The sequence below is a fragment of the Ceratotherium simum genome, chromosome 18 (genome assembly GCF_057802395.1).
Source record: "Ceratotherium simum simum isolate JZ-2026a chromosome 18, ASM5780239v1, whole genome shotgun sequence".
Lineage (NCBI taxonomy): Eukaryota > Metazoa > Chordata > Mammalia > Perissodactyla > Rhinocerotidae > Ceratotherium > Ceratotherium simum.
The window spans coordinates 29,209,732-29,235,062 of record NC_141917.1 but is presented as its reverse complement, the minus strand read 5'-3'; the positions used below and the strand labels follow the sequence as shown (position 1 = coordinate 29,235,062).

The following is a 25,331-nucleotide window of genomic DNA, read 5'->3' as shown; positions in this document are numbered from 1 at the left end:
CTCTATAGCGTGGGGAAAATTATAAGCTCCAGATACTTAAACCATCCTTGGCTAAGTTTATAGCTGAAATCAGCGGCCATAATTTTCAGTAGCAGTTAATGGAGAAAAGCCTGAGAGTCCAGAAATGTTTGACATGGGTGCACTGAAGCAGCCATCATATTTGTTATAAAGATAAAAGAGAAGTTTGGAGCATATTTTAAAGTCAGAGACCTTGAAGACAAAATGGGAGGAAAGTCCCTTATATTTATATTTACAGGTAGTGTGTCCTCGTGTAATTGGGTCCTGTCTCATTCGTTTATAAGAAATTCTTCTGTGACATTCTGATTTTAATACTAAAAGACTTATTGTTTTCTCCTATTGAATGGAAACCTTCATTTTAAGGATATATGCTTGATTTACAGGTTTGCTAAAAGAACTTTACATTTATTCAGCATGTATTCATTATAAGAAACTACATTTGTTAGGTTGGTATGGAAAATAGTGTGTTCAGTTACATTTGTCAATATATTTGTCCTACGAAATTAATTGATTTTACTAACAACCTAGTTACAGTATCCTCATTGATCTTGTTACATTTAACCTGAGCATTTTCTTAATAAAATTTAGGAACATTACCGGAAAATAACCTCTTTGTATAAGATCTATGAAAGCAGAAGTTAAATAAGTGACTTTACTCAAATAACTATAAAATTCAACACAAAATCTGGATCTTCCATGTAGATATTGACCACGTGGGGCTTCCTGGAACTTCAGTTTGAACCTCTGTCATCATGGCATTGCACCCATGAAAGCCTTCTTTCTTTCCAAAGAGCAGAAACTGAAGTCAGGAGATGAAATGCCAGTGTATTAGTCCATCTACATATAATTTCACACAGCTCAGAAATATTTCCTCTGCACTGCAACTACCAATAGTCCAGTAATAACAATAATAACGTCTAACATTTATGGAGTGCTTTCTATCTGCCAAGCACTGAGCGGAGCACTTTATGTGTATGAAGTCATTTAATCCATATAAGAAATGAGATGTGTATGATCATTAACCCTATTTTACAGATGGGGAAACCAAGGCACCATGAGGTCTCTTGCCCAAGGTCACACAGTTTGTGGGTGTGAACCAATCAGTGTGGCTCTTAAGCCCTCTCTCCTAACCACAAAGCCAGGCCACCTCCCATAGGAGCAAAAATAAAACATATCAAAATAATTACACATACTTGGTTTTTTCAAACACGTATTTTAAAATGTTGCTGCTTCCAAACATGAACTTTGTAAACACCAAGTGTTAGGCAACAACCTTCACTCCCACTGTTTGTAACAGCAAACAGCATTTTAACCTGAAAAACCACACTCTAGCTTTTGCTCTACTTATCTTGAAAGATCTTCAAATAACAGCACTGTGGTTAAAGTTCATTTTAAAATGTGGTCTATTTTCTTGTACATGGATATTTGGAGCAAAAAATGATGACAGGACGAGTGTGATGGTAACTGAGTCTTCAGAGATTTTTTTTTTTCTTTTCCTTTCTTTCTTTCTTTTCTTTTTTGCTTAGTGAAAATGAGAATAGAGTCCCTTACTGGAAAGGGAACCTCTTTCATTTTAGAACATCAGAATTTAAGCATTTCAGGTCATAGGCTCAACTCTCCTTGATTCACAATCATCTGGACAAGCCCCGATTATGGTGGTCCACCGTCCTTTCATTAGATTTCTCGGGGAAGTGACAGGGAGGAGATGTGAAGGATGAGGGAAGCGAGAGTTGAAGAAGCTCACTAAATAGAAACATTCTAGCAATGAAGGAACGGACAAATGGATGGACTGACTGACTGACTGACTGACAGACAGACTAACTCTCTTTCTGCTATTAGAGTGTCAGGTACTGTGACTGGTTCATTGGAGGTCAGACACCCTCCAGCTGGGTGGCTCTCAGTCAGAGGGGTCCTGCGCACCAGGGAAGATTGGAAGAATGTGCAGAGGCAGTTTTGGTGGCCAATATGTCAAGGTGCTCCTGAAATATAGTGGGTAGCGGTCCAGAATGTTAAGCATCCTGCCACACTAGAGATAGTCTTGTGCAAAGAGGAACCATGCTGTCCAAAATCCCCATAGTATTTCAGGTGAGGGGCACTGCAAGTTGATAAAACTCGTCCCAAAATGACAGAAATACAAAAATTAAAAAGAGCTCCGTCAACTCCAGTTTTCCCTGGGAGCCAGAACACCTCTTCAGGGGACTGACTCTCAAAGGTGGCCATCTGTTGGCTGTTCTCTTTTCTCAGGAAAATGCCAGATAGAATCTTCTCTGCAAGTTAATCACGTTCAGTCATTCTGGCCAGAGTAAGGATGTCCCCAAACCGTCCTGACTTTGTGACGGGAGCTTTTCTCTCATTATGGGAAGAAGGAATTGTGGCATCATTTCATGCTCCGACTTGTTCTTGGTAGTATAAGATAAATCCCATTAGGCATAATTCGGAGGGAATTTGAAAACTATTTTGTTGGTTCAAAATAAGAGGGCTGTTCCCTGAACCATGGAACAGAACGTGTAGTGTAAAATGCAGTCTAAAGCAACGGGCCTCTGGAACCCACCTTATGCGATGACATTTGGTGAGAGGAAAGCAGTGGAGGGGAAGATCCCGCAGCTGGTGACTCTCCCGGACCCTGCATGTGACACTGACACACCCACCTCTCTCCACCCCTTTGTCTCATTCTGACGTGCTCTGTCCTCACTAATTCTAGGGTCACGCTGCCTTATACCCTCCTAATCCTAAATGGGGAAGAAATCTGGTCTTCATTAACCAAGGCATGAAATACAAGATGCTGAAAACGGACATGTCACATATCAGTTTCAATGCGAACAGTAAATGCTGTGGAATGTATGAGTGCAACCACTTGGAATAATTACCAACCGTGTTTCCAAATATTTGGGGCCTATTTAAATAGAGACACAAAAAATTTTTAAAAGAGCCCTGTTGAATGTAGAGACCTAATGATATGATATGGTTAAGAGACAAAGACACGCTTAGGGATGAAGAAATTAATATCACATCATGCTCCTGCTCAGAAGCCTATCCATTCTCCATCGCTTTTCAAATAGAATCCAAGTTTCTCCATGTGACATCTGGGTTCTTTGCAGTCTGGCCTGATCTGACTAAGTTGATGGGACCACGCTAAGCCCTTCACTGACTGCTCTTCGACCCGTGCGTTCCCGCTCCTCCCCTGCAGTTCTGCTTCCACACCTGTGCCCAGGCCTCTCCTTTCACCTAGGATGCTGCCCTCCCCACCCTAACAGGAAAACCCATGTAGTCCTCTTCTCTCCCTGCGCTGTCCAAAACCCTGGCCATCTTAGAAGACTCAGCTTCTAGAACAAAAAAGTCCTATGTTTTGAATTTCTGTAATTTTGTGCTTGAGTGGTTTACTTTATATCATTCTCTTCTAATTCCTGTATGTCAAAATTCCCTTGCAAAGAGAAGCCGATTGCTCAAGAGCAGCAACCGAGTTTGGTACTCATTTTTCTGTCTCCCATGGAACCTGACATTATCAGCCTCAGGAGTAACTGCTCAGTATTGAATAGGAATCATAACAGCGATCATTTCTGCCGTACTTGCTGTGTGTCAGATACCGCGCCAAGTGCTTATGAGCACAATCTCTGTTAATCCTCACCGCAACCCTTTGAATAGGAATGGCTGTTATCCTCATTCAACAGACGAGACAGCCAGGATCAAGAGAGAGTTAGTCAGGTGTCTAGTGAGTGGTAGACCTGAGATCTAGTCCCATGACTTTCTGATTTCAGAGCTTGTGTTCTTAAATGCTATACTCATACCACACTAGTGGATGAGCTTAGTGTCTGCTAGCTTGTTAGAAATCAATTTCAATTATTACCAACATAGGTAATACAATTTATATTTTTTTAAAAGGTTAAGCAATTTAGAACAAATAAATTTAGATACAAAGATATTTAAGTCCGGATAGTCTCATTTCTGGGCACAAGTGGTTATCACTGAGCAGTAAGGAGAAATGCATCTTCGACCACCTTCATTTTATCAAAGTGAAAGTGCTTTTATCTTAAACTCAGCAAACTCTTTATACTTCAATAAACAATGAGCAGGAGCCAAATAGCGAGACTTCATGCTCTTGAACTGGTATGTGCGAGGGTTGTAGCAACTTGTCATGCTCTGAAGCAGGTCGGCCTCTGCCTTCCCTAGCCCTTGCTGTTAGAGACCTGGGACTTGCCACAGAGGATGCACGTTTGGCACATGTGGTTGAGACTTGCTTGGTTACTGTGTGAGCTCTGAGGTGCAGCTCTTTCGTTCTTCTGCTAGGTCGGTCCAGTCTCTATAGGTTTTGTCCTCAGTTTCCCCATTTTGCACACTGTTTCCCTGATGGAACTGGCATCCAATCTTTTGTATGCACTGTCATTGTATGCACTACATAGACAATGTGTACCATGATTAGAGCACAACGAATATGTCAGCACTTGGCTGGAGATCATGGTCTCCTTAGTTCTCTCTGGCAAAGGAGGATTCTATTCTCTACACTCTTCAATCATAGGCTAGAGTCATTAGATGGCTGGAATGATCCACAACACTAATACTGCCACTCATCCAGCTTTAACTATCACCTACCTCCCTCCAGCCTTCTGTTGTAGACCCAAGGTAGCCCCATAGTCCTGATGAAGCAGCGCCACAGTACTGACAGTACTATTCACAATACTGATAGCTACCTCTACTGTGCCTGCCCTGGCCACGCTTTGGCTATTGTGGGCTGGTCTTTCTGCCTGAGGCTGTTACCAGCTTATCTTCCTCTGACCCTGTTCCGGCCAAGTTCAGCTTCTTCCCCCTCTCTGCTAGTCCACATTAGAGATGCCCCATCGTGCCCTAAACCTGAGCTCAACTGAATTAGGACACCTTTGGGTAATACTCACAGGAATTTTATAGTCTGAATAACTTGAAATCAGGTCTTGAATAAAGGGATGCTTCAAAAGAACAGCAACTTCAATTGGCTCCAGATTCTTGGCACCTAGGTCCTGAAATACTTTTATGAAGTTCTTTAAAGAAGAAAAAAAATGAAGTTAATTAACTTTACAATCCAGCAGATGTTAAAAAATGGTTTTACTTAATAAAGTAATTTGCCATAATTTCTATACAATGATACATTTTGAGAGAAATTCCATGAAAACATGTTAAAAATTGAGGGCAACTTTTCTTATGTACAGGTTTCTCCTTTATGAGATAATCTAACCAACCTCTGAATAAATGTTTTCTATCTTTAGGTGGCCGGCAAATCTGTTAGCGTCCTGTGCTTCGCTCCCTCCTCGGAACACTTTGAGTAGTGTTTCCATGGAAATCTTTTCAGTGTTTGCATTCTCAAGGATTTCTTCTTCCTTTTCCTCCTTTTCCTCTCTTTCCTCACTTATAACATTTTCCTCAGGTTCGGGAGATTCCTCAATTGGACTCATAACAGTAGAGGAGGTCTATACCATTAAATGAAGAGAATATGAAGTCAGACTGAAGTCTTTCCAGTAGTGGAGACATCTAGAAAACACTAATTTTGTCACACACTTTTTATGCAGTGGAGTGATAATGCCTACCACAAACTAGCTAAACAAAGTGTAGAAGAGAATATGCTAGCTGCACTGGAACTCGTGTCAAAATCCTAGACCGTTTCTGCTGGTAGTTTACCAGTATGGGGTGTGTCTTATTCATCTCCATGCCAGGTGGATCGTATTCCTCAGTAAACGGACACTGGAATGAATTAGTGTAACTCGTGTCAGCCTTATACACATGAGTGTAGATTTTTAACAGAATTTTCCTTCAGAATTGACTTCAGTCGAGAGGTTATGGCAAGTTAATTTCTCAAGCTTGATAGATTCTAACTGCTTTGGGAACATTTGTTTGGCTTCTGGAGGTTAAACCTGACTAAACATTCAGAAGGTAAAATAGAAAACCACATGAATATAGAAAGTCAGCTTGGGATCTTATTGCTGCTCTTTGAAACTTGGCCAAGAGCCATGCACTCAGGCGCTGGCATTTTGAGCATGGTAAAGAGTACATTGTTTTTGAAGTCATTTCTTATGTATCAAAAGTCTGAAAAATAATCCTACCTTTTGACCCAGTAATTATAGATCTAAAAATTGATTCTAAAGAAATATACATATGCACAGAGGCTTTTGTATATGGATGTCCATTCAGGGTTACTTACAGCAAAAATAGAAAACCTATTATTCCAAAACTGGGGGACTGGTGACATAAATTACAGGATGGTTCTGTGATGGAATACTATACTGCTGTGAAAAATATGGTTCAGAAGAATACCTAGTGACACGAGAAAACACTCACATAATAAGTGCAAAAAGAAAATAGAACACAAAAACTATATTAAGATCCTCATTTTCTGAAGTATGTATACTTATTCGTGAAAAAAAGAAACAGATATTTTAAACAGTTACCAGTGGTTTCCTCTGGTTAGTGGAACAGTGATTTCTTTTTCACTTTGTTTTGTACTTTCCAAATTCTCTCCAGTACATTGGTATTTCTTGTTTTTACTGTAATAAATGTGTATATGTGTATGCATAGGTGTGTGTGTGTGTGTTTCTGCTGATGAGGTAATTGATATTTGATATTTTGCCATAGAAAAATGGGTGTTCTCAGAATGTTGACTGGCCCAATTTCAAAGAATGTCTGAATGTTGATTCTCTTTTATCCCAAGGAAGGAAAAATGCTAAGCTAGGCTTAAAATAAGAAGAGAGTGCCAATGTCTATAAATATTCAATTCAGTAGAAGCATTTAGTGCATAGACCATGAAAATTCTTTCCAAATAGTCATGTAAGTCCCATGTATAAAAATATTATGGCACAGTACAAAATTAAGCCTGTGGTAGTCGTAAGTCCCTGTAAAGGATTCATAGGGACTGTGGGTGATGTAATGAAGAAAGGTTGTATTTGCTCTAGCTCTATGTGGTCACCTCACTTTAGTTGGGTTTCTCTCATTTGGGAAATTGGGAGTTTAATCTAATCTTGGAGATAAAGAGAGAATGAGAGAGAGAAAGGCTCTACAGGTAAAGGTTTTGGAATTAAGTATATCTATCTATCTGTCTGTCTGTCTGTCTGTCTGTCTGTCTATCTGTCTATCATCTGTCTATCTATCAGTCAATCATCTATCTATCAATCATCTATTTATCTATCTATCTATCTACCTATCTACCTACCTACCTACCTACCTATCTATTCAGCCTCATCTCCATTTTAAGCAATTGAAATACTACAGCAGAAATGTAAAACTGGCCTTTTTGTCTCCACCTAGGAAGCTTGGGGATCATCACACTGGCTACCCATCAATAATTTCCCAGGGAAACAGAACGTTCAGTATAGTAAAAGGAACATAGTCGAGACATAAAACATCTTGCTGAGTGAGTGAAGGATGAATGAATTTCTATTCAGAGTGCAGCATAGACACTGCATGGACAAGAGAAAGACAGAACCAGGGGTGAGAAAATGACTAGTCAGGTTGGATGAGCAGGCGATACCAAAATTAAACAGAGAAGGAACCTGGTCTCTGCACTATTTCCATAACTAGAGAGGGACTAACTTCTCAAAGACCTGATATAATCATCATGGGATAAATGAATTTTTAATTTTAGCCAAAAGGTAACAACTTAAACATTTGAAATTTTAGAGTGAAGTATCCCTAACTTAATAATGACAGAGGAAGCTTTTAAATTTTTTGCTAATTTTGTTCTCTAAGGGGTTGGGAGAGAATAGACTTGGTGGGAGGGGGGGAAGAGGGGAGAGGCTGAGATGGGGAACAAAGGAGCAGCTCGGCATCCCGGTGGGACTGGCGGCTGTTCAACGGAAGGGGGCTCTCTCCAACAGACGCCTCTGAAAGACCACGATTTTGAACGTGGGTGTATGAACAAAACTAGGGACGCCAGTTTGGAGAAAAGCCAGTGCTTCTGAATGAGCAATTATTAGTGGCATCAAAACTCTGTGTGAGTCACATTATCACCTAAGCAGTGGGACAGATGGTGGCGCTAGCAAACACTATGTCACACTCCACTAACTCTCAAAGGCAGCCCTCAAGGACTCCCAACAAATGTGTCCCTGGAGTGGTGCCTGACTATGAATTTCTATCATTCAGTCAGTTCAGTCCTGCATCTCAGAGGCACAACAGAAGGTCAAACCTTGGGACTAATGCGAGCAAAGCGCCAAGAGTAGAATGGAATAAAAATTTATGTGTTTAAAATACCGGGGCTTCAAACACTCTGCCAAGATGTAACAACACTTTCAAAATGTGGGAGATCACAATTTACTGAATTCCAACATCATAACCCCACCCCACACAGGCCAGAATGAACCATTTACCCAAATGTATTTAAAGCTTCACTAGTCCTAGTGAATTACTCATGAATGCTTTGCTCTTGAGTTTCTTTTAAATTAACCAGGAAGCCATGGATTTAAACAGAAGGTCTGAACCACACTGAATAACACAATATGAGTTGCAGAAAAAGAGTAAGGAAGAATAAAACATCAGGGAGATTTCCAGTTGTTTATGCAGAAAGCAAAAGCAGGGATCTGATTAAATGTCTTGGGAGTGAATACAGATCTGTTGGAGGTGTTATTTCTGAGCAGGCTCATTATGGCTTCCTGGGATGAGGTTGCCCAGGAAACTAGAAAACAGTTGGAAAGGGCACAGAAATGGAGTGGCATAATTGGAGGCAGGATGGTGAGGTCAAGGCGTAGGCAAGAATGAGGGAGGTGGGTGGATCCTGTATTTCAAAAGCTCTTAGGGTTCACCCCAAGCCAGGAACAGGCTAGAATGTTAGACATGCACTCCATCTCCTGCCGTCTACCTCCGTTTCATCTCTGTTGTGCAGTGCTTGTGGGTCAATTCCTGCGCAGTGTCCTTGGACTTTAAAAGAGCTCTTGAGAGAAGCACTCCAGGGGAGCTGCTTCCTGGGTGGAGGCACTAGCTTATGGCAAATGAGTGGTTCAGGGACAAAAGGGATGCAGTGCCTTCCTGTGCCAGCTGGCCTGGCTGCTACCCACCCAGGCAGCTGTTTGTTGCTATGGTAACAGTTCTAGCACATGCTTCCTTTTTCCTGGTCCTTCCAACTCACTGCAGCCTCCTGGATTCTGCTATTACCCCTGCCTGGAACGTATGCTCTCCTCCTCTCTACCTCAGATACTGGATTCCTTTCCTCCCTCTCTCTCTTCCTCTCTTCTTTCCTGGCCATGTTCACAAACACTAATTGAGCACTTGCTATATGGCAGCTACTTTGGGGGGCATAAAGATGGGTAACATATGTTCCCAACTCAAGATAGAAATAACGTAGGGGCAGGATTCAACAGATAAACAAACCTCCCCGAATTACTAGCTCTCCTTACTTTCCTCCTTTGTGGGCCTAGAGTCTGTTCTCAACACAGCAGCCGAAGAGATCCTCATACACTGAAGTCAGATGGCCATGCTTCAATGACTTCTCATCTCAACTCTTGGCAGAGTCAGAGCTAAGGCCTGACAGTGGCCCTCAGGGCCCTCTGCCCCTCACTTTCCTTTCCTCCTACTCTCCTCCAGCTCGCTCCTCTAAACTACAATGGCTGACTTGCTGTTCCTTGCAATTCATCAGGCATGGCCTTACTTTTGGCATTCTCTGCTGCCTTTGCTTAAAATGCTCTTTCCCCCAGAATCTGCAAGGCTCTCTCCTTCACCTTCTCCAGGCCCCTGCTTGTATGTCTCTCCACAGAGAGACCTTCTGTGATCACTCTATTTAACACAGCAATTCCCACCCAAAATCCTGTATTTTTCCCCTATGGTCTTTTTTTCCTGTAGTATTTATTGCCATTTGATGTAGTCTATATTTTACTTATTTTACCCCCAGGTCAAGAATGGTTCCCAGCACACAGAGGTGCTGGATAAATATTTGTGAATAAATGCATGTGTGCATGCGATGGCGCTCAGCTCTGCTGGAGAGGATCTGAATGTAAAGGGGTCCCGGTGGAGAGAATGCTCAGTGCTGCTCTCGGGTGTCAGGGGAAGCTTCATGAGTGATCTGGCAGTTGAAATAGGCCCTAGATACTGGGGAGGCCTCAGACCCTTCAAGACGAGATGAAGGCACTCCAGGTGGAGGCAATAGCAGGAGCAAAGAGAGAGAGGTAGGAGAGAAGAAGGCACAATCCTCTCTTCTGATCAGTAAGGCCTCTGTTAATCTGTCCTTTATTCTATGTTCCCTCTATGCTTAGCACATCATGCTCTCATTCCTTTCTGCATGGATAGGGTCAGTTAGATAGACTCCTTTCAAGGGAACAAATTTGGCTTCTTCTATATCTCCTGCAGGTCCTAGGGCTATGCAGAGGGTATGATTAACCAACCTAATTAACTAATGAATTGGTTTATCCACTCAATGAAATATCTACTGAGCTCTGTGCCAGTAATTCAGGCTCAGGGATGCAAGTGCAGGGTCGCAGAATAAAACAGATGGCCCCTCCCTGCCCACAGAGTGCTTAGAGTCCAGAAGGGAAGCTGACCTTGAAGTAGCTACCCGTGAGGACTATTGTGAAGCACGCAGCACAGCATGCTATGAGAACATATCTCAGGGGGGCCTGATGTCATTCCAGGCCAGGGAAGGTCTCCCGGAGGACAGACATTTAACTGAGACCTCACAGCAGGCTATGATTCATGCCAGAGTTGGGTTAAGGAGGCCCAGTCTACAGAGGGATGCACAAACATCCCTGGAAAGTGGCAAATGCAGTCCAGGGAAGGCAAATACCTCACTTCTTATTTATCTGGGAAAATTTAATTTTGCCTTCTATTGCCTAAGAAGACAGTGTTCTTGAGTGAAAATAAACACTCCTTGCTGAATTTTCTGTCACTGTGTAAGTGTTGAAGCAGGATCTACAGCACCTCGGGTTGAAGCGCCCCGAGCTGTCGGCTTTCTAGGCATCTGTCTAGCTTGGCTCTGGCCCTGATGGAAGGGAAAGCACATCCTCCTGTCCATCTGCTCAGGGCCAAAATGTAGGATTATGTCTGAGAGAGTCTATTTTTTCCCAGAATGAAAGCTGTCACGGGAAATTCCCATTTTTTTTTTCAGATTTCCCAGAATAATCTATTTTGACAGATGTTTGTGAAGGAAAAAGAAGTGTGGCTAGGACATCTGAGGAGTTTGGACTGGGCAGCATCCCTCTCCCCTCTGTGTCCACAAAAGAAGAACAGAAAAAAGCGTTCCGTCATGAGGGCCACAAGTCCATCCCCAAAAGGTCAGGGGAAGACTAAAAAGGCATGCTGATGGGCGCCTAAGAGTACAGTAGTTAGTACGCTGTTCTGAGCTTTTCCATCTGAAAGAGCCAGGGAATGCCAACCCCTTGGAAGGCTCAGGGAGAAAGCGAGGTTTTATTAGATATTAAGCTTCTTTCCCCTTGGATGCAGGAGATACAAAGTGCCTGTAGATTTCAGCTGGCTGGCTTTGTCCTGAAACACGATCAAGTGTCACGTACATGTGGGATGTGTCTGAGGCCTGAACTTATTTTATGCAGAATTTCCACAGAGTATGACAAATAGATTCAGTGGATACTCAGCTCTTTTTCACTTATCAGGATCAGCACTTCATGCAAAAGAATGGCTGTCCTTTACAGAGCAAACTTTGATTCTACCAAGAAACTCTGAGGAAATTTTGGTTTTACTATAAAAGCATTTTTTGGATAGTGAGTTCTCAGTTCTTAAACCAATTGATTGAGGCCTTACTGAAGACCTAGAATGTGTAAAGCATTGTGTTCGGTACATGGGAAAATATGGCAATTAATAAAAACAGAGCCTCGCCAGCCCGGTGGCGTAGCAGTTGGGTGCGCACACTCCACTGTGTTGGCCCGGGGTTCGGATCCCAGGCACGCACTGACGCACCACTTGTCAAGCCATGCTGTGGCGGTGTCCCATATAGAGTAGAGGAAGATGGGCACAGATGTTAGCCCAGGGCCAATCTTCCTCAGCAAAAAGAGGAGGATCGGCATCAGATGTCAGCTCAGGGCTGATCTTCTTCACCAAAAAAAAAAAAAAAAAACCAGAATCTCTGTTGTTAGAAGTTTAGGATCTTCTGGCATCCCCCCTGCAGACCCCAATGCTAGTCCATTTCTGGAACACAATTACCTTTTCCTCAATAAGATTAGGAGTTTCAATTGGTTGGAAGACACGAGTCCCATTGGCCACACTGAGAGCCCTGTAGACCCCTTCCACAGGGTCTGGATGGCAAGCAAAATAAAGTAGCATCTGTGTGTAGTCAAGCTGGGGTGGCTTCTTCTCATAGTCAGCAAATAGCCTAAAGAAAAACTGTCACACAAAAAGAACTTCAACAAAAGACAAAATGCATATACTCTGGTGGTTAGTAGATGGACAGGCAATGAAGAATCCCTCTAGGAGCTTTGGAATAAGGTCACTTTCTAAGGACTGAATTCTTAAAACTAACATATAATGAATGGTAATAACTGAAGAGTATGCTAAGTAAAACAAACAAACAAAAAACAGGGCTCAAAATTCTAACATTAAAGACAATTGTATGCTAATCAATATCAATGGTATTTAGGAAAGAATGCGCTAATTAAAGGTGGCAGGGACTATGAGTTAAGTCCAAAAAGGGAGCCACAGGAGCGACAACACATCTGTCTGTCTTCAGCACCATTCCAACAAACTGGGCCCTGACTCCTAAATATGAAGCTTCTGGTACATCCTTCTCTGTGGGGAGTGGGAAGAGGGGAAGGGAACGATGCCCAAAGCCAGTGGGACTCTAGCCATTAAAACCTTTTAACTGGCCCACATTGCTCTGGACTTCATACTTAATCTACCGACTGTAATGTGACTTGTCCCAGTGTGGATTCACACCCAGAGAGAGAGTATGCCAACCACTAGATATCGGTTTGTTCAGCAAGTGTCTCTCATTCTGAATGGCTGAGCTGATGGCTCCATATGCAGTGTGTTGTGCATTTGGCAGCATAAGTAGTTAGTGCTTGGGAACCTGATATCCTCCTGGGCCCTACAAAGAGGAGGCCCAAACCGCGGGACACACAGGCCACATCTAAGCATCTATGCACCTATGTGACCCTGTCTGGGGAGGTGACTGGCTTCGTTGACCAGCTCTTCTCAAATATGTGCATTCAATGACCTGGAGAATCTTTTCAAAATGTAGATTCTGATTAAGCAGATGGTTCTGTGATGATCTAAGGTTCTGCATGTTTAGGCAGCTCCTAGGTGATTCCAGTGCTGCTGGGCCTGGCCTACACCTTGAGAAGCAAGTGCCTGGATCCAGAGATACCACGTTATTCTCTATTACTAACAATCCTTACGACTATGAACAAATTTAACTCAACGTACATGAAAATAACAGTTGGAAAAATAAATTTCTGATGTTTGACAAATCAAATAAAAATTTAAATAAAAATAACTTTGATAGGAAAATGCATAAAGTCTGTTATGCTACAAAGCAGAAAAGAATCATAGGGGTCAATGGGATCTGCAAGTTCATTCATTCAGTCGCCCTTTTATCAAACGTTTACTGAGTGCTATAAGCCAGGCACAGAGCTAGGCTGAGACGCTTAAAAACACTCTGACAGTAAGGCCTCCCGTGATTTTTCAGGAGTCATGATCCAGCTGGCGGGTTCCTTCAGGACCTCGTATTTTCTTCATCTTTCCACCTGCCTTTGAGGTACTCCAGGGATTTCCAGCAGGACTAGGAATAGAAGGGAGACTGATACTAACAGCTCACCATGGCATCTGCCTTGGGTGTTTATCTTCCATTTCTTTCACATAGAGAGTTGATCTTTAGTATTATTCCCATTGAACTGCTCTTATAAATGTTATGCAGGTGCAACACATCATTATTTCCATTAACAAAGAAGCTGAATATTATATATTGAAGGAAGATGTGCAAAAATAAAATCAGTTCATATGTGGATGCTTTCTGTAATTACACAGGCTTGAATTTAAATCAACGGATTGGACATTCAAAAAAGGTCAGGCTTGGTATGTTCTTAAGATTATTTAAAATACTGTGGTAGGTAGAATTCTAGAAAAGCTTCAGAGGCTCCCACCCTGGTTGTACATGTCTTGCATAATCCCATCCCCATGAATGTGGGTGGGCCTTATGAATGTGATGGGAAAGTCATTCCCATGAGTAGGTTACCTTATATAGCAGACATAAAGGGATTTTGCAAATATAAGTAAGGTCCTTAATCAGTTGATTTTGAGTTAATCGAAAGGGAGCCTGACTCCATCAGGTGAGCCCTTTAAAAAAGGACTCAGGCCTTAGGGGAGAGATTTGAAGCCAGAGAGATGCTCTCTTGCTGGCCATGAAGCAATGAACTGCCAATTGTGGAGAGGGTCATGTGACAGGAAACAACAGTTAGCCTCTCAGACCTGAAGGCCTCAATCCTACAACTGCACAGGTCCAAATTCTGCCAACTACCCATCTTGGAAGCCAAGCCTGGAGTTGGCCTCAGATGAGATTGCAATCCCAGATGACCCCTTGATTTCAAACTTTGAGACCCAGAGCAGAAGACCCTTCTGAGCCATGCCTGGACCTCTGACTTACAGAACTATGAGATAATACCTGGGTACTGACAAGTACTTATTGAGCACCTATGATGTGCTACGCATGGACTGTTCTAGGTGCTTAAAATGCATTCACCAGGAAAGAGATAAAAATGCCTGCCTTTGAGGAGCTTACTTTCTGGAAGGTGAAGACAGACAATAGTGAAGAAATAAATTAAATTAAGTAAATTAGATAGTGATTATGGAAACACAGAATAAAAAAGTAGGTCAAGGAAAGGGAATTGGAAGTGAAGAGTGGGGAGGGGGCCGATTGTAGAATCGAGAAGGTGAAATTTGAACAAAGATTTGGAAGAGGGCAGGGAGCTGGGCAGGTAGGCCATCCGGATGAGAGCATTACAGGTAGAGGGAACTGCTGAGGCCAGTGTCCTCAGGTGGGAGCCCACCTCGCACATTTTATCAACAGGAAGCAGGACCCTGTGGCTGAGGGAGGGAGGGCCAGGGGCAGAATAGCAGGAGACGAGGTGAGAGAGGGGAAAGTGTCAGAAGATGCAAGGCCAGGCTGGCTGCTTCAGGACTTCGGCTTTTCCTCTGAGTGAAACACAGAGCCATGGAGGGTGCGAGTGGAGGCTGCCATGATCTGCCTGTAAGCTGAGCCAGACAAGGGAGAAGCAGGGAGGCCTATTGTGAGGCTGTTCCAGTCATTCAGGTGAAGTTGACTGTGGCTTGTTCCAGAACAGCAATGGGGTTTGGAAGAGTTGGTCTGATCCTGGATATATTTTGAAGGTAGAACTACCAAGATTTCCTGAGGGATTGGATGTGGGGTTTGAAAAAAACAGAAGAACTGGGGATGACTCCTAGGGTATTGGCCTGAGCAACTGGAAGGACAGAGTTGCCACTGACTGAGATGGAGAGGGCTTTAGGTGAAGATGGGAGCAGTGGGGTGGCGGGGATGGGAGATCAGGTACCGGGTTTTGGACATGGTGAGTTTGAGATTCTACTAGAATATTCAAGTGGAGATGTCAAATGGGCAGTTGCATCTAGGAGTCTAACGTTGAGAAGAGAAGTTTGGGGTGGAAATTAGACATCTGGGGTTCATTAGCAAATAGCTAGTATTTCAAAGCATGAGCCTGGCTTCAACAAATATTAACAGCCCAAAGTAACGGAAGGATTTTGCATGGACAGAAGCTGTGGAGAAGAGATTAAGACAACACCTATGAATTTGAATACAGTAAGATTCAGTTGGCTTTTCTCAGGAAATTCCTCAAGATGTTTAAAATACTGCAATAGTTGCTCTTGGTGTTGAGTGTGTGGAAAGCTGGGGAGCCAGGAGGCGGCCTGCTGAACCTCTGTCATAAGCAAGTGCGTTGTCACTGTCAGGGGACAATGACTGATTGCAACACAGACATGTCTCAGGGTTCCTTTTTGGATGCAGCTGGACCTTTCACCCAGTGCCTGGGACTCTGAGGTCATTAAGCCCATGGACAGACATAATGGCCTGTTGCCAGGAGACCCTGCAGGTGTAGCTCAAAGGCAGGCCCTGGATCAGGGAGAGCACAGATGACAAAGCAGGGGAGCTGGGTGGGATCCTAGACTGTAGCCCCAGGCTTCCTCTTAAGAGGATACGGAGACCCCAGGAGGTGGAGGGGCCCGCTCAAGGTCCTACAGTGAGCCATGCCAGAACCGGCAGATAGCCCCGGGCTCCTGACCCTCAGAATTCCCTCTTCAGGGGGCGTTTTGTTTCTTGATTTGGTCTTTCCTATTCTAATTACAGCCTAAGAAATAAACTTGCTTTGTTGTTTTATGTTTTCTCTTTGCACACCTTTCTTTAGCACGCTAACCATTAACCATTGTTTGACCATGCAGCGTTAGCACGGTTAGCTTCTGTTTAGCTAACACTTACATAGGGTCACTGTTCTAAGAGTACTGCACATATGAAATCACTCCACAAAACAACCCCACCTGAGAGGGATTAAAATACACCACAGCACAGAGAAGTTAGCTAGCTTCATGAAGACCTCACAGCTTGTAAGCAGTGGAATCTGTGCTTTTCATCCCAGTTTAAGAGCACTGAGGTTTATGTAATGCTGAGCATCCAGTCCCTGAGGCAGTGAGGGATGGAAGACACCACTTCCTTCTGTCCTCTGGACATCACACACACCACACACACACATATACATACACACACACACACGCATGCACGCATCCTTGCTTGCTCACACAAATACACACACACACACCTGTCAGCCACCCTTTCCCCCATAAGAGCACCTCTTCCTCAGGCTTCCTTGTCCTGCCTCTGCCCCCATCTTAGTTTCTTTCCTCCATGTCATTTTCCATCAGTTTGGGTAGCGGCAGGTGGGAGCCATACTTTCCTCTGCACCCAAAGGCCCTGTCCTGGTTCACAGCCTCGAAGTCTTCAGGCTTTCCTCCATGTCATTTTCCATCAGTTTGGGTAGCGGCAGGTGGGAGCCATACTTTCCTCTGCACCCAAAGGCCCTGTCCTGGTTCACAGCCTCGAAGTCTTCAGGCTGACCAGCACAGTAAACCTTCTGGCTTTAGCTGCTGGGGAGCAGCTAAAAGCCTCTGCCCTAGACTGACATTTCTAAAAACTTCAGGCTGAAAAGGAAAGTGCTTTTTACTTGGCATCATATTCAGACTGCCAGTTTCTTCCAAAGTGAGAAGAACATGGTTATGTTGTTGGCAGATTCGCTCACAAAATCACATAGAGAACGCCTTCCAAAAGCTCTATTGATCTCAGTCCTCCAGTTTCACATTTAAAAAACCCCAAGAACAACCAAAACAAAAAACTGCCCCCATAACTGCCAACTTCATATCTTGGACCCTTTTGGTAACTCCCTGACCCCTTTCTCTTACCTGCATCCCTGCTAGCGTCTAGCAGAAGTACTCAAAAAATGTGTGTCCAATTGAAGGGAATTGCTCACTTTATGGGTATAAGCGGAGTCATGTTCAATTCTGTACTGCAATTGAACTAATGGCTGGCTGGAAATTGAACAATCCATATACCGAGTTTGCAGTGATGTCTAGATCTATCATTCACCTTTTCTCATATCTTATTGAATTTGGCTGTGTTAGGTATATTTTTATATTTTAAGCATTTACACTGAAGTCAGAGTGGTTTTCAGATTTTAAGCTCTTACTTTCTATTGTGGCCTCAGGGATTAATGCTAATAATAATATTGATAATAATATTTTTAAAATAATAATAATAATCTGATGAGTCATGGGCAATATTATATGCAAACCCTTGGTATGTTGCACAAGTTAGTCAAAATCAAAGAGAAATGAACAAAACATATTGGTAAAATGACAGTTCTTATCCTAAACTTTTAAAATTGGAAAGACATTTACAGATAAATGTGTTGAGTAGCATCTTAGCTTATTTGACAGATAAAAGCAGAGAAACCCAGAGAAGCTATGGAAATTGCCCGAAATCACACAGAGTTAACTGTGGACTTCTGTCTAAGGTTTTGGCCCTGCCTCCTCCCCCAGAGCTCCTTTATGCTGCTGCCTTAGGCCTTAGAAGTTACAGACTGTGCTCTGGGGAAACAGCAAAGGAACTGGGGGGTGAGGTGGAGTCTAAAAGAAATTACACAAATGGAAGAAATTGATCAGTGTTATGGTACTAAATTTTTAAAAGATCTCAGTAATTACCTCTATAAGATGCTCCTGCCTATTGAATGGCAGGGGTTCAAGAGGATTTTCTGGAATTTTTACATCTTCATCTCCCATAAACCACAGACCAGCCTATACAAAAATATAAAAATGAAAATCACTAATGTATTATGCTGAGATGTAATTGTTCTTCTAAAAGCCACAGAGATCGAACCCATTGTTCTTCTAAAAGCCACAGAGATCGAACCCATCTTGTTCAGGTCTCTAAAGCAGTAGTCTCCAAAGTAAGGGGCAGAAACCAGGGGGATGCAAGAAAAAATACTAGAACTTCCATTTACATGTATTTTGATCTCATTCTTTCGTAACTTTTATTTTTAAAAATTTTATAATATATACAATGTATTAGTGCGGTAGTATACATGTATAATTTAGAAATGAAAATCCACATATTGGGGGTGCTAGCTATATTTTAACTGTTGGAGAATGTGATGAATTTTGGAGTTCACTGCCCTAGATTTTGCTTGCATAGCAATATTTTGGAGCAGTCTGCACCCATAACACGAGCTCACCTTCCAAATGTCCTGTTTGTGTTGCTCTCTGTTCTCAGAGCCTACTGTGGCGCCAGAGCAGCCTGTTGGTGTTGGCAAATCTTTGTTCAGTGACTGACTGACTGACAGACTCAAGAGCTCAATGGCCTACTTTTTAATGACATCCCTCTTTCTCAGCCCATATCTGACACCAATTACCAAATCCCCTGATTCCCATTCAGCATGCCCCTCCCATTTCTCCCTCCCTTCATTCCCACTGCTGCCTTGCTGGTGCAGAACTTCATTATCTCCGTCACAGGCCACTCCAGTAATGTTGGAGCTGCTTTTGTTTCCAATCTCTCTCTTATTTGTTCCAGCTGTACCATGCAACCATATCAATTTTCTCAAAACTTGAATCTCGTCATATCATTCTCTGCTCAGAACCATTTCCTACTCTTGCTGTTTTGCTCACATCATCCCTCCTACCTGAGGTGACTTCCTGTCCATTCATGTAAACCTAAATCCAGCTCAGATCACACCTCATCAGGGAGGCCCTCCTTGATCTCTCCTCTGAACTCCAATTTGGCTTGTTTTACCACATATTTGGCATTCAGTCCATTCTTTTGGGTGTTGCCATCCATATCTGCTGTTGAACATCAGTAACAAATTCTTTGGGTTCAAAGAATGTGTCTTGCCAAGCTTAATTTTTATACATAGTAAGCACTTCATATACATAAGCATTTTGTTCCCAGGTCTTGCTCCCTCACTATCTTCCAGAGTGACAACCTACTCAGCACTGCCTACTGCCAAGAGCCATTGGCTTGCCTAACTTGACTCTGGAGTATGCTCTATGCCTTCTTTCCTTCTAAGAATCACCTGTGCTTTGAGAGAAAGCTGGAATGGCATTGGGTAGCTTATAAGGGGACACAGCCCATAGAGGTGAGGACTGGGTTTCCTCTTCATTTGGAACAAAGGAATGCTGGGTGGGAGATGCTAGCCTGTGAGGGAGAAGCCAATGTCCAGCTTTGGGCTGAGGCTTTGAACGTAAGTGCTTTTGCACTGGCCAGGAGGAGACCCTTGCCCAGCGGCTCATCTGTGGAGGGTAAGTGCCATGCTATGGGAGAGTAGAGAGATGAGGAACATAGGGAGGATTTATGCTTCGGGACACGATGGAGCAACAAAGTTCAGAATTACCCTCCTCTCTTAAACAACAAGACAAATGGACAACATATACGAAACACGATTTTTCAGACTTGAGACAACAGGGAAAAAGGACAGTAATTGCTGAAATAAGGAAAGCAAACGAGGAGTCCTACTATTATTCCAGCATGGAGGGAGTTTCCAGGCTGCAGTGCCAGAAAAGGTGCCTGAATAGAGCCTGGTGGTCTTGTTGAGTTGAGAAGACGGATATGGAGTTGAGGGAGGCCAAAATAGCTGAAATCTTCAGGGCAGAATACTCGAGATGCACTGAGAGAAAAAGTGAGCCCTAGAGATCTGCAGAGGAATCTCATCAAGTCTTGACTGAGAGCCAATCTGTGGATGTTTGTGTGTGTGGAAAATACACACACAAAGTGGAGAAAGAACCACAGAAAAGGAGTAAGCTGAACAATTCCTGAGACTCACACAGGGCTGAGAATAGTTCCTGTTACCACCAGGCAGAGTGGAAGGACCTCCTAATACACAAGGCACTGGGTAGAGCCCCCAGGAAACTCTTGCCTTAGTAGTGGGGCCAGACTAGCCCTACACTAAAGACTGCTCTGTACCCACCCTTCCAAATCTGCATGTGACCTTGAAAGGATAAAACTGATTCCTAGTTACATCACTGCATGCCCAACAATATTTAAAGTTATACAGAATTGGGCACCCAACAATGCAAACGTCACAATATCTGGCATCCAATATAAAGCGACTGAGCATGCAAAAATGCCGTAATATATGGCCCATAGTCAGAAGAAACACCAATCAATAGGAAAACACACAAAACTGACACAGATGATAGAATGAACAGACAAGGACATTCATTTAGGTACTCCAAACGTATTTCACTTGTTCAAGGAGATAGAGAAAAACATGCACATAATGAAGAGAGAAATGAAAGATATAAAAAAGACCCAAATTCTAGAGATAAAAAAATATAATATCCGAAATGAAAAATACACTGGATGGTATTAATAGCAGATTTGACTGTGCAAAGGAAATGATCAGTGAACTTGAAGACATAGAAGTAGAAATGAATACAAAATAAAGCACAGAGAGACAAAAGTCTGGAGAAAATGAACTAAGTGTCAGTGACCATCAGTGGGACAAACACATGACTGAATTTTGAGATGGGTTGGGGGTGTAGAAAAAATATTTGGAAAAAAATCCTGAAAATTTTCCAAATTGGCAAAAACTACAAACGCACAGCTTCAGGAAACTCAATGAACCCCAAGCAGAAGAAACATGAAGAAAACTACACCAAGGAACACAATAATCAAATTGTTGAAAACCAGTGATAAAGAGGAAATAGTAAAAGAAGCTGGAGGGGGAAAAAAAAAAAGAGATAGGCTTCCTCCCCCCATTTCTCAACCAACTCTCAGTTCCATATCCAACTGTTTCAATGCACAGGATTTTCCCGATTCTTAAAGCCAAAGATTCATTTGTATTAATTTTCTAAAAATATATGATATTTCATAGCTTAGGAAACTGTTTCAAAGTGCTTCATAGACAGCAGGGCCACCCTAAAAAGAAAAAAATAACCTAACTGGAAAACGACTTACGATTTTTAAAAAGTCATCCATGAAAATTTTAGCAATGTGAAATGTTAAATGTGAACCTGTATGGTAGGGTTTAAATTGCTAAAGCAAGGTTCAGTCGATCATATCCTGCCTCACTGAATTATTAGCTGATTTCTCCTTAAAAGGTGTAAATGTCCTTTGTACTCTCTTGCTAAAATATGGCAAAAGAATTTGGAGTTTTTTACTCTTCCTTAGAGAATAAGTGCTGTGTGCTGTTTGGATCCTAGAACATCTGACTCATTAAGCCTATAATAACATGCATTCTCACAGACAGAAGATGAGTCGAGAGCCGAACATCAAAGAATTCTCCATGAGTGTGACTAAACATCCACACATGACAGAAGCAAGCCTATGATAGCTGCAGCAGGGCTGGGAGCAAAGGGCAAAGGGGCTTTTATGCTCACATCACTTAGCCGAGTTACACAGCCTGACTGACTTCACAAATGCTGTATCTTATTCCCTTTCAGAAGCTGGGGAAATCAGCACACTCTCAAGATGCTGTTGTGGTGAACTTGCAATTAGTCAAAAGAAAAGAAAAAAGACAGACAAAATAAAAAGCAGAGGGCCTTATTTTCCCAGAGAACTCCATTCCAGCAATGCATTTATACTACTTTACTGTTCTAATGTGGCTTTTCAACAAATCTTACAAAATTTTGCCCAGAAGCTATTTTATGTTTATTGCCTATAAAATAACTTTTTTTGAGTGTATGTGAGCTGACAAGCAGTGGAAATCTGTAAAGGTTATGGGCCTCTCCAAATGGCCTCCTTGTCCTGGAGCTCCTGAAGAGTGGGAATTGGTTGGGCAAGGGGAGAGGGCAGAGCTCAGAAATCAACTGCTCCCAAAACACAGGTGCTGTTCAAACACGTATTTCTGAGTTTCTATTAAATGCAGCAGCCAACTTTCTCTAAGAAATTCACACCTTTGGTGAAGGAGCTTTCTGGTTTTGGCTCAGCACTTGGGTAAAAATCACCAACACCCTTTGTTCGTCTCATGTTTGTGCAAAAGGATGTTTAAATTGATATCCTGTGTTAATTGGCACATACTGTAAATAGTGAAGGTTGGTAATATCACAAGTGCTCACTTTTTAAAATCTTAGGCCAACGATGAACATAGAGTAAGTTTTGGGCTGCTCTTTTTGTTTTTTAACAAAATCATCTCTACAAGTTTAAGTCCAGAACAGTGATAAAATTCATAAATTGCTCTATTTAGGAAGTAAATCAGAGCCCAATCAGCCAAGCACCTTTCTAGATAGTCTTGAAGGAACCTCCTCAGTATGTAAGTACTATTTCCTCTGGCTCAACTGTATGAGCGTGGGAACCTCAGCGTGCCGTCCATTAATTAAGAAAGAAAAGAGAAGCAGGAAGGGATGTGATCTTTCAATGGTGAAAAACGTATGAGATACAGGCACCGAGAGAATATCACTCTGTTTCAAAATTAGCACCTCATAAGTGTTTCCATCTTATGTATCTACCAGCAATGTGAAATGGTGAGCCATAGAATGAATTCAATTAGTAGACACAAAATAAGTAATTCAGGTCCTTCTTGGTTATGGAATTTCATTCTCACTCCTTCCTTACTCAAACTTCTCAAAAATGAATTGACTTTTCATAGCTTCACTTCCTAAAGACCTATTCATTTCATTAATCCCCTGCAATCTGGATTCTGCAGTCCACCAAAATTGCTCTGGTAGAGGTCACCAGTCACATCCTAGCTGCCAACTCCAATGGCCAGGTATCATGTTACTGCATTATCCATCACTTTACACAATTCCCTTGGGTGATTTCATCCATTCATAAATTCAACAACTGCTGACATGATAGTGACTTGCAGTCCCTTCTGTATCTGTCACATCAGATTGGACATTTCTGTCTGCATTTCCCATAGACATTTCAAATTCAACTTGTCAAAAACCATCTCATCATTCACCATGCTCACAACCAAAAGAAAAAAAAAACCTGCCCCTTTCCCTGTGTTCATTTTAACCATTGTTGCTACTCCCAGAGTATTGGGTATTGGTCACTGGGCTTATTAAAAGCTCTACAGGTGATTCTAAAGGACAGCCAAGGTTAAGAACTCCTTGGTAGGAGCTCAGAAGAAGGACAATGAAGTTTATGTGACTTCTCTCAGAACCCTTAGTTCTCCGAGAAGTTCTGACTTTTTCAGACACTTTTTCTGGGGATGGAAGCCAGACTTCTGCCTGGGACTTTAACAGAGCCTGTGCTGCCTCTGGGTGCCTAGATATGGGCAGTCCATGGGCAGAACATTGGCCTGAGACCTGGCATTATGACATCAGTGAGTAATACACTTCTTAGGTCAAAAGTACTCTGGTATTATTAGTGTCACCAGGTGCTGGTAGCAACCTGCATATACTGCTCGAAAGTGACGATGCCCAACTGCTTCTCATCCACAGCCTTGAACCTCTGCAGGGTCTCCAGGAGCTCCTCATCCAGGGGGATGGGCCAAGGCAGTGAGGTTACCAACAAGAATTTCCGCCAGTCCACCAACTCCGAGTTTACTACTAATAAAGATGTTAACTCCTGCAACTAGAAGAAAACAGGAAATGCCATTGGAATATTTGTGTGACTCTATCATGAAGCTCTACCTGCTCATGTGTCTTAGTAAGAAATTCAGAGGAAGGAAGTAGAATTTTAGATTGGTGAGTAGAGCCAGTTCTAAATTTTGTTCCTTTAGGTTCTACCAACCAATCCACACCAGGCAGTATCTAGAAAGTGTTTTGCTTTTTGCTTCCTTAACATTTGTTTTTTGCTTACTGTTACGCAACAAATTTACACACATGACTCCAGCTGACTTTGTACCTTTTCAACAGAAGAGGGAGAAAGACTACAGCCATGGCTGTGCAAGGGCTCTGCAGCCCGCAGGGAAATACTCTTTAACCACTTTGTTTTCTGATACATTCTGAGGGAACAGAATATGAGGAAAAGCAAGAACCGTCGGAATCACCTACTATTGCTAGTTAGGATCATTCCATCTGGTAGCAATAGATACAAACGGGCTGAGCCTCATGGTCTCCATAATGTTTCATTGACTTAGCATCATCACTCATTCTTCAAATCCTGAGCACGTACATAGTATGTGTCTTCAGTTGAAGTTCATTCATTCAAGTTTTATTGATTGCCTACTAAATGTCAGATACTGTGCAAGTACTGATTATTTAAAAGCTACTGAATTCTGAATCAAATAAGAATAATTCTCAAAGCTTTGAAACACAAACAAATTTAAAACTTACATCAAATTGAGTGAGTTGCATCCACCTACTAGGCAAGTTGTTTGTCCCGAGGTTCAGGGTTATCAAATCAAGCAGAATGTCAGTAAATGCTTTATTTCCTATTATGCCTGCAATACAATGAAAAACATTTTCAGTTATAGCATGGGACAGGGATTTACTTCTTTTGCTAAAATAGAATAAATAATGGGCACTTGTATAATCACTTTATTTATATTATTTAAAACTAATTTTTAGAGAAACAGAGGACATTTTGAAAACATGGAAATAATCAATCTCCTGATGCTCTCCCATTATTGTTTCTCAGCTAAGTCAAAATGTCTTTTTAGGCCAAGTAATAAATCATTTCAGACTGGGCAAAATACTGAGACTTTATATTTTACTTTGGAATCTTCTTTGATCTTTTACTCAGAATGGAATGAATCATAAAAAATAAGGTTTCCCATTGTACAGTAGGGCACAATATTGGTAAATATGGGATAAAAGTGTTTCAAATGCAGGCAAATGACCACTGTGATCAAGGTAACACATTTATCCTCATTTTCTCTTTAGGTCAGAATATATTTGTTTTTACAAATGTAGGGAGATTTGAATTGCTAAATTTGAATTGTTAAATGCAGTTAAATTCCAACTGGATTGGAAGT

The 25,331-nt window shown here is 42.1% G+C and overlaps 1 protein-coding gene across 1 annotated transcript in view; it reads right to left on the bottom strand.

The window, feature by feature from the left end:
• Nucleotides 1-25,331, bottom strand: part of SPEF2 (sperm flagellar and cilia associated 2) — a 181,751-nt gene that overhangs the window by 1,285 nt on the left and 155,135 nt on the right. Inside the window, exons 31-36 of the mRNA XM_004422725.3 lie at nucleotides 24,691-24,797; nucleotides 23,804-23,986; nucleotides 18,178-18,270; nucleotides 12,112-12,291; nucleotides 5,226-5,453; nucleotides 4,905-5,027 (exon numbers count right to left, since the gene is read on the bottom strand). Coding sequence (XP_004422782.1) covers nucleotides 4,905-5,027; nucleotides 5,226-5,453; nucleotides 12,112-12,291; nucleotides 18,178-18,270; nucleotides 23,804-23,986; nucleotides 24,691-24,797 — 914 coding nt within the window. The remainder of the gene's footprint in view (nucleotides 1-4,904; nucleotides 5,028-5,225; nucleotides 5,454-12,111; nucleotides 12,292-18,177; nucleotides 18,271-23,803; nucleotides 23,987-24,690; nucleotides 24,798-25,331) is intronic.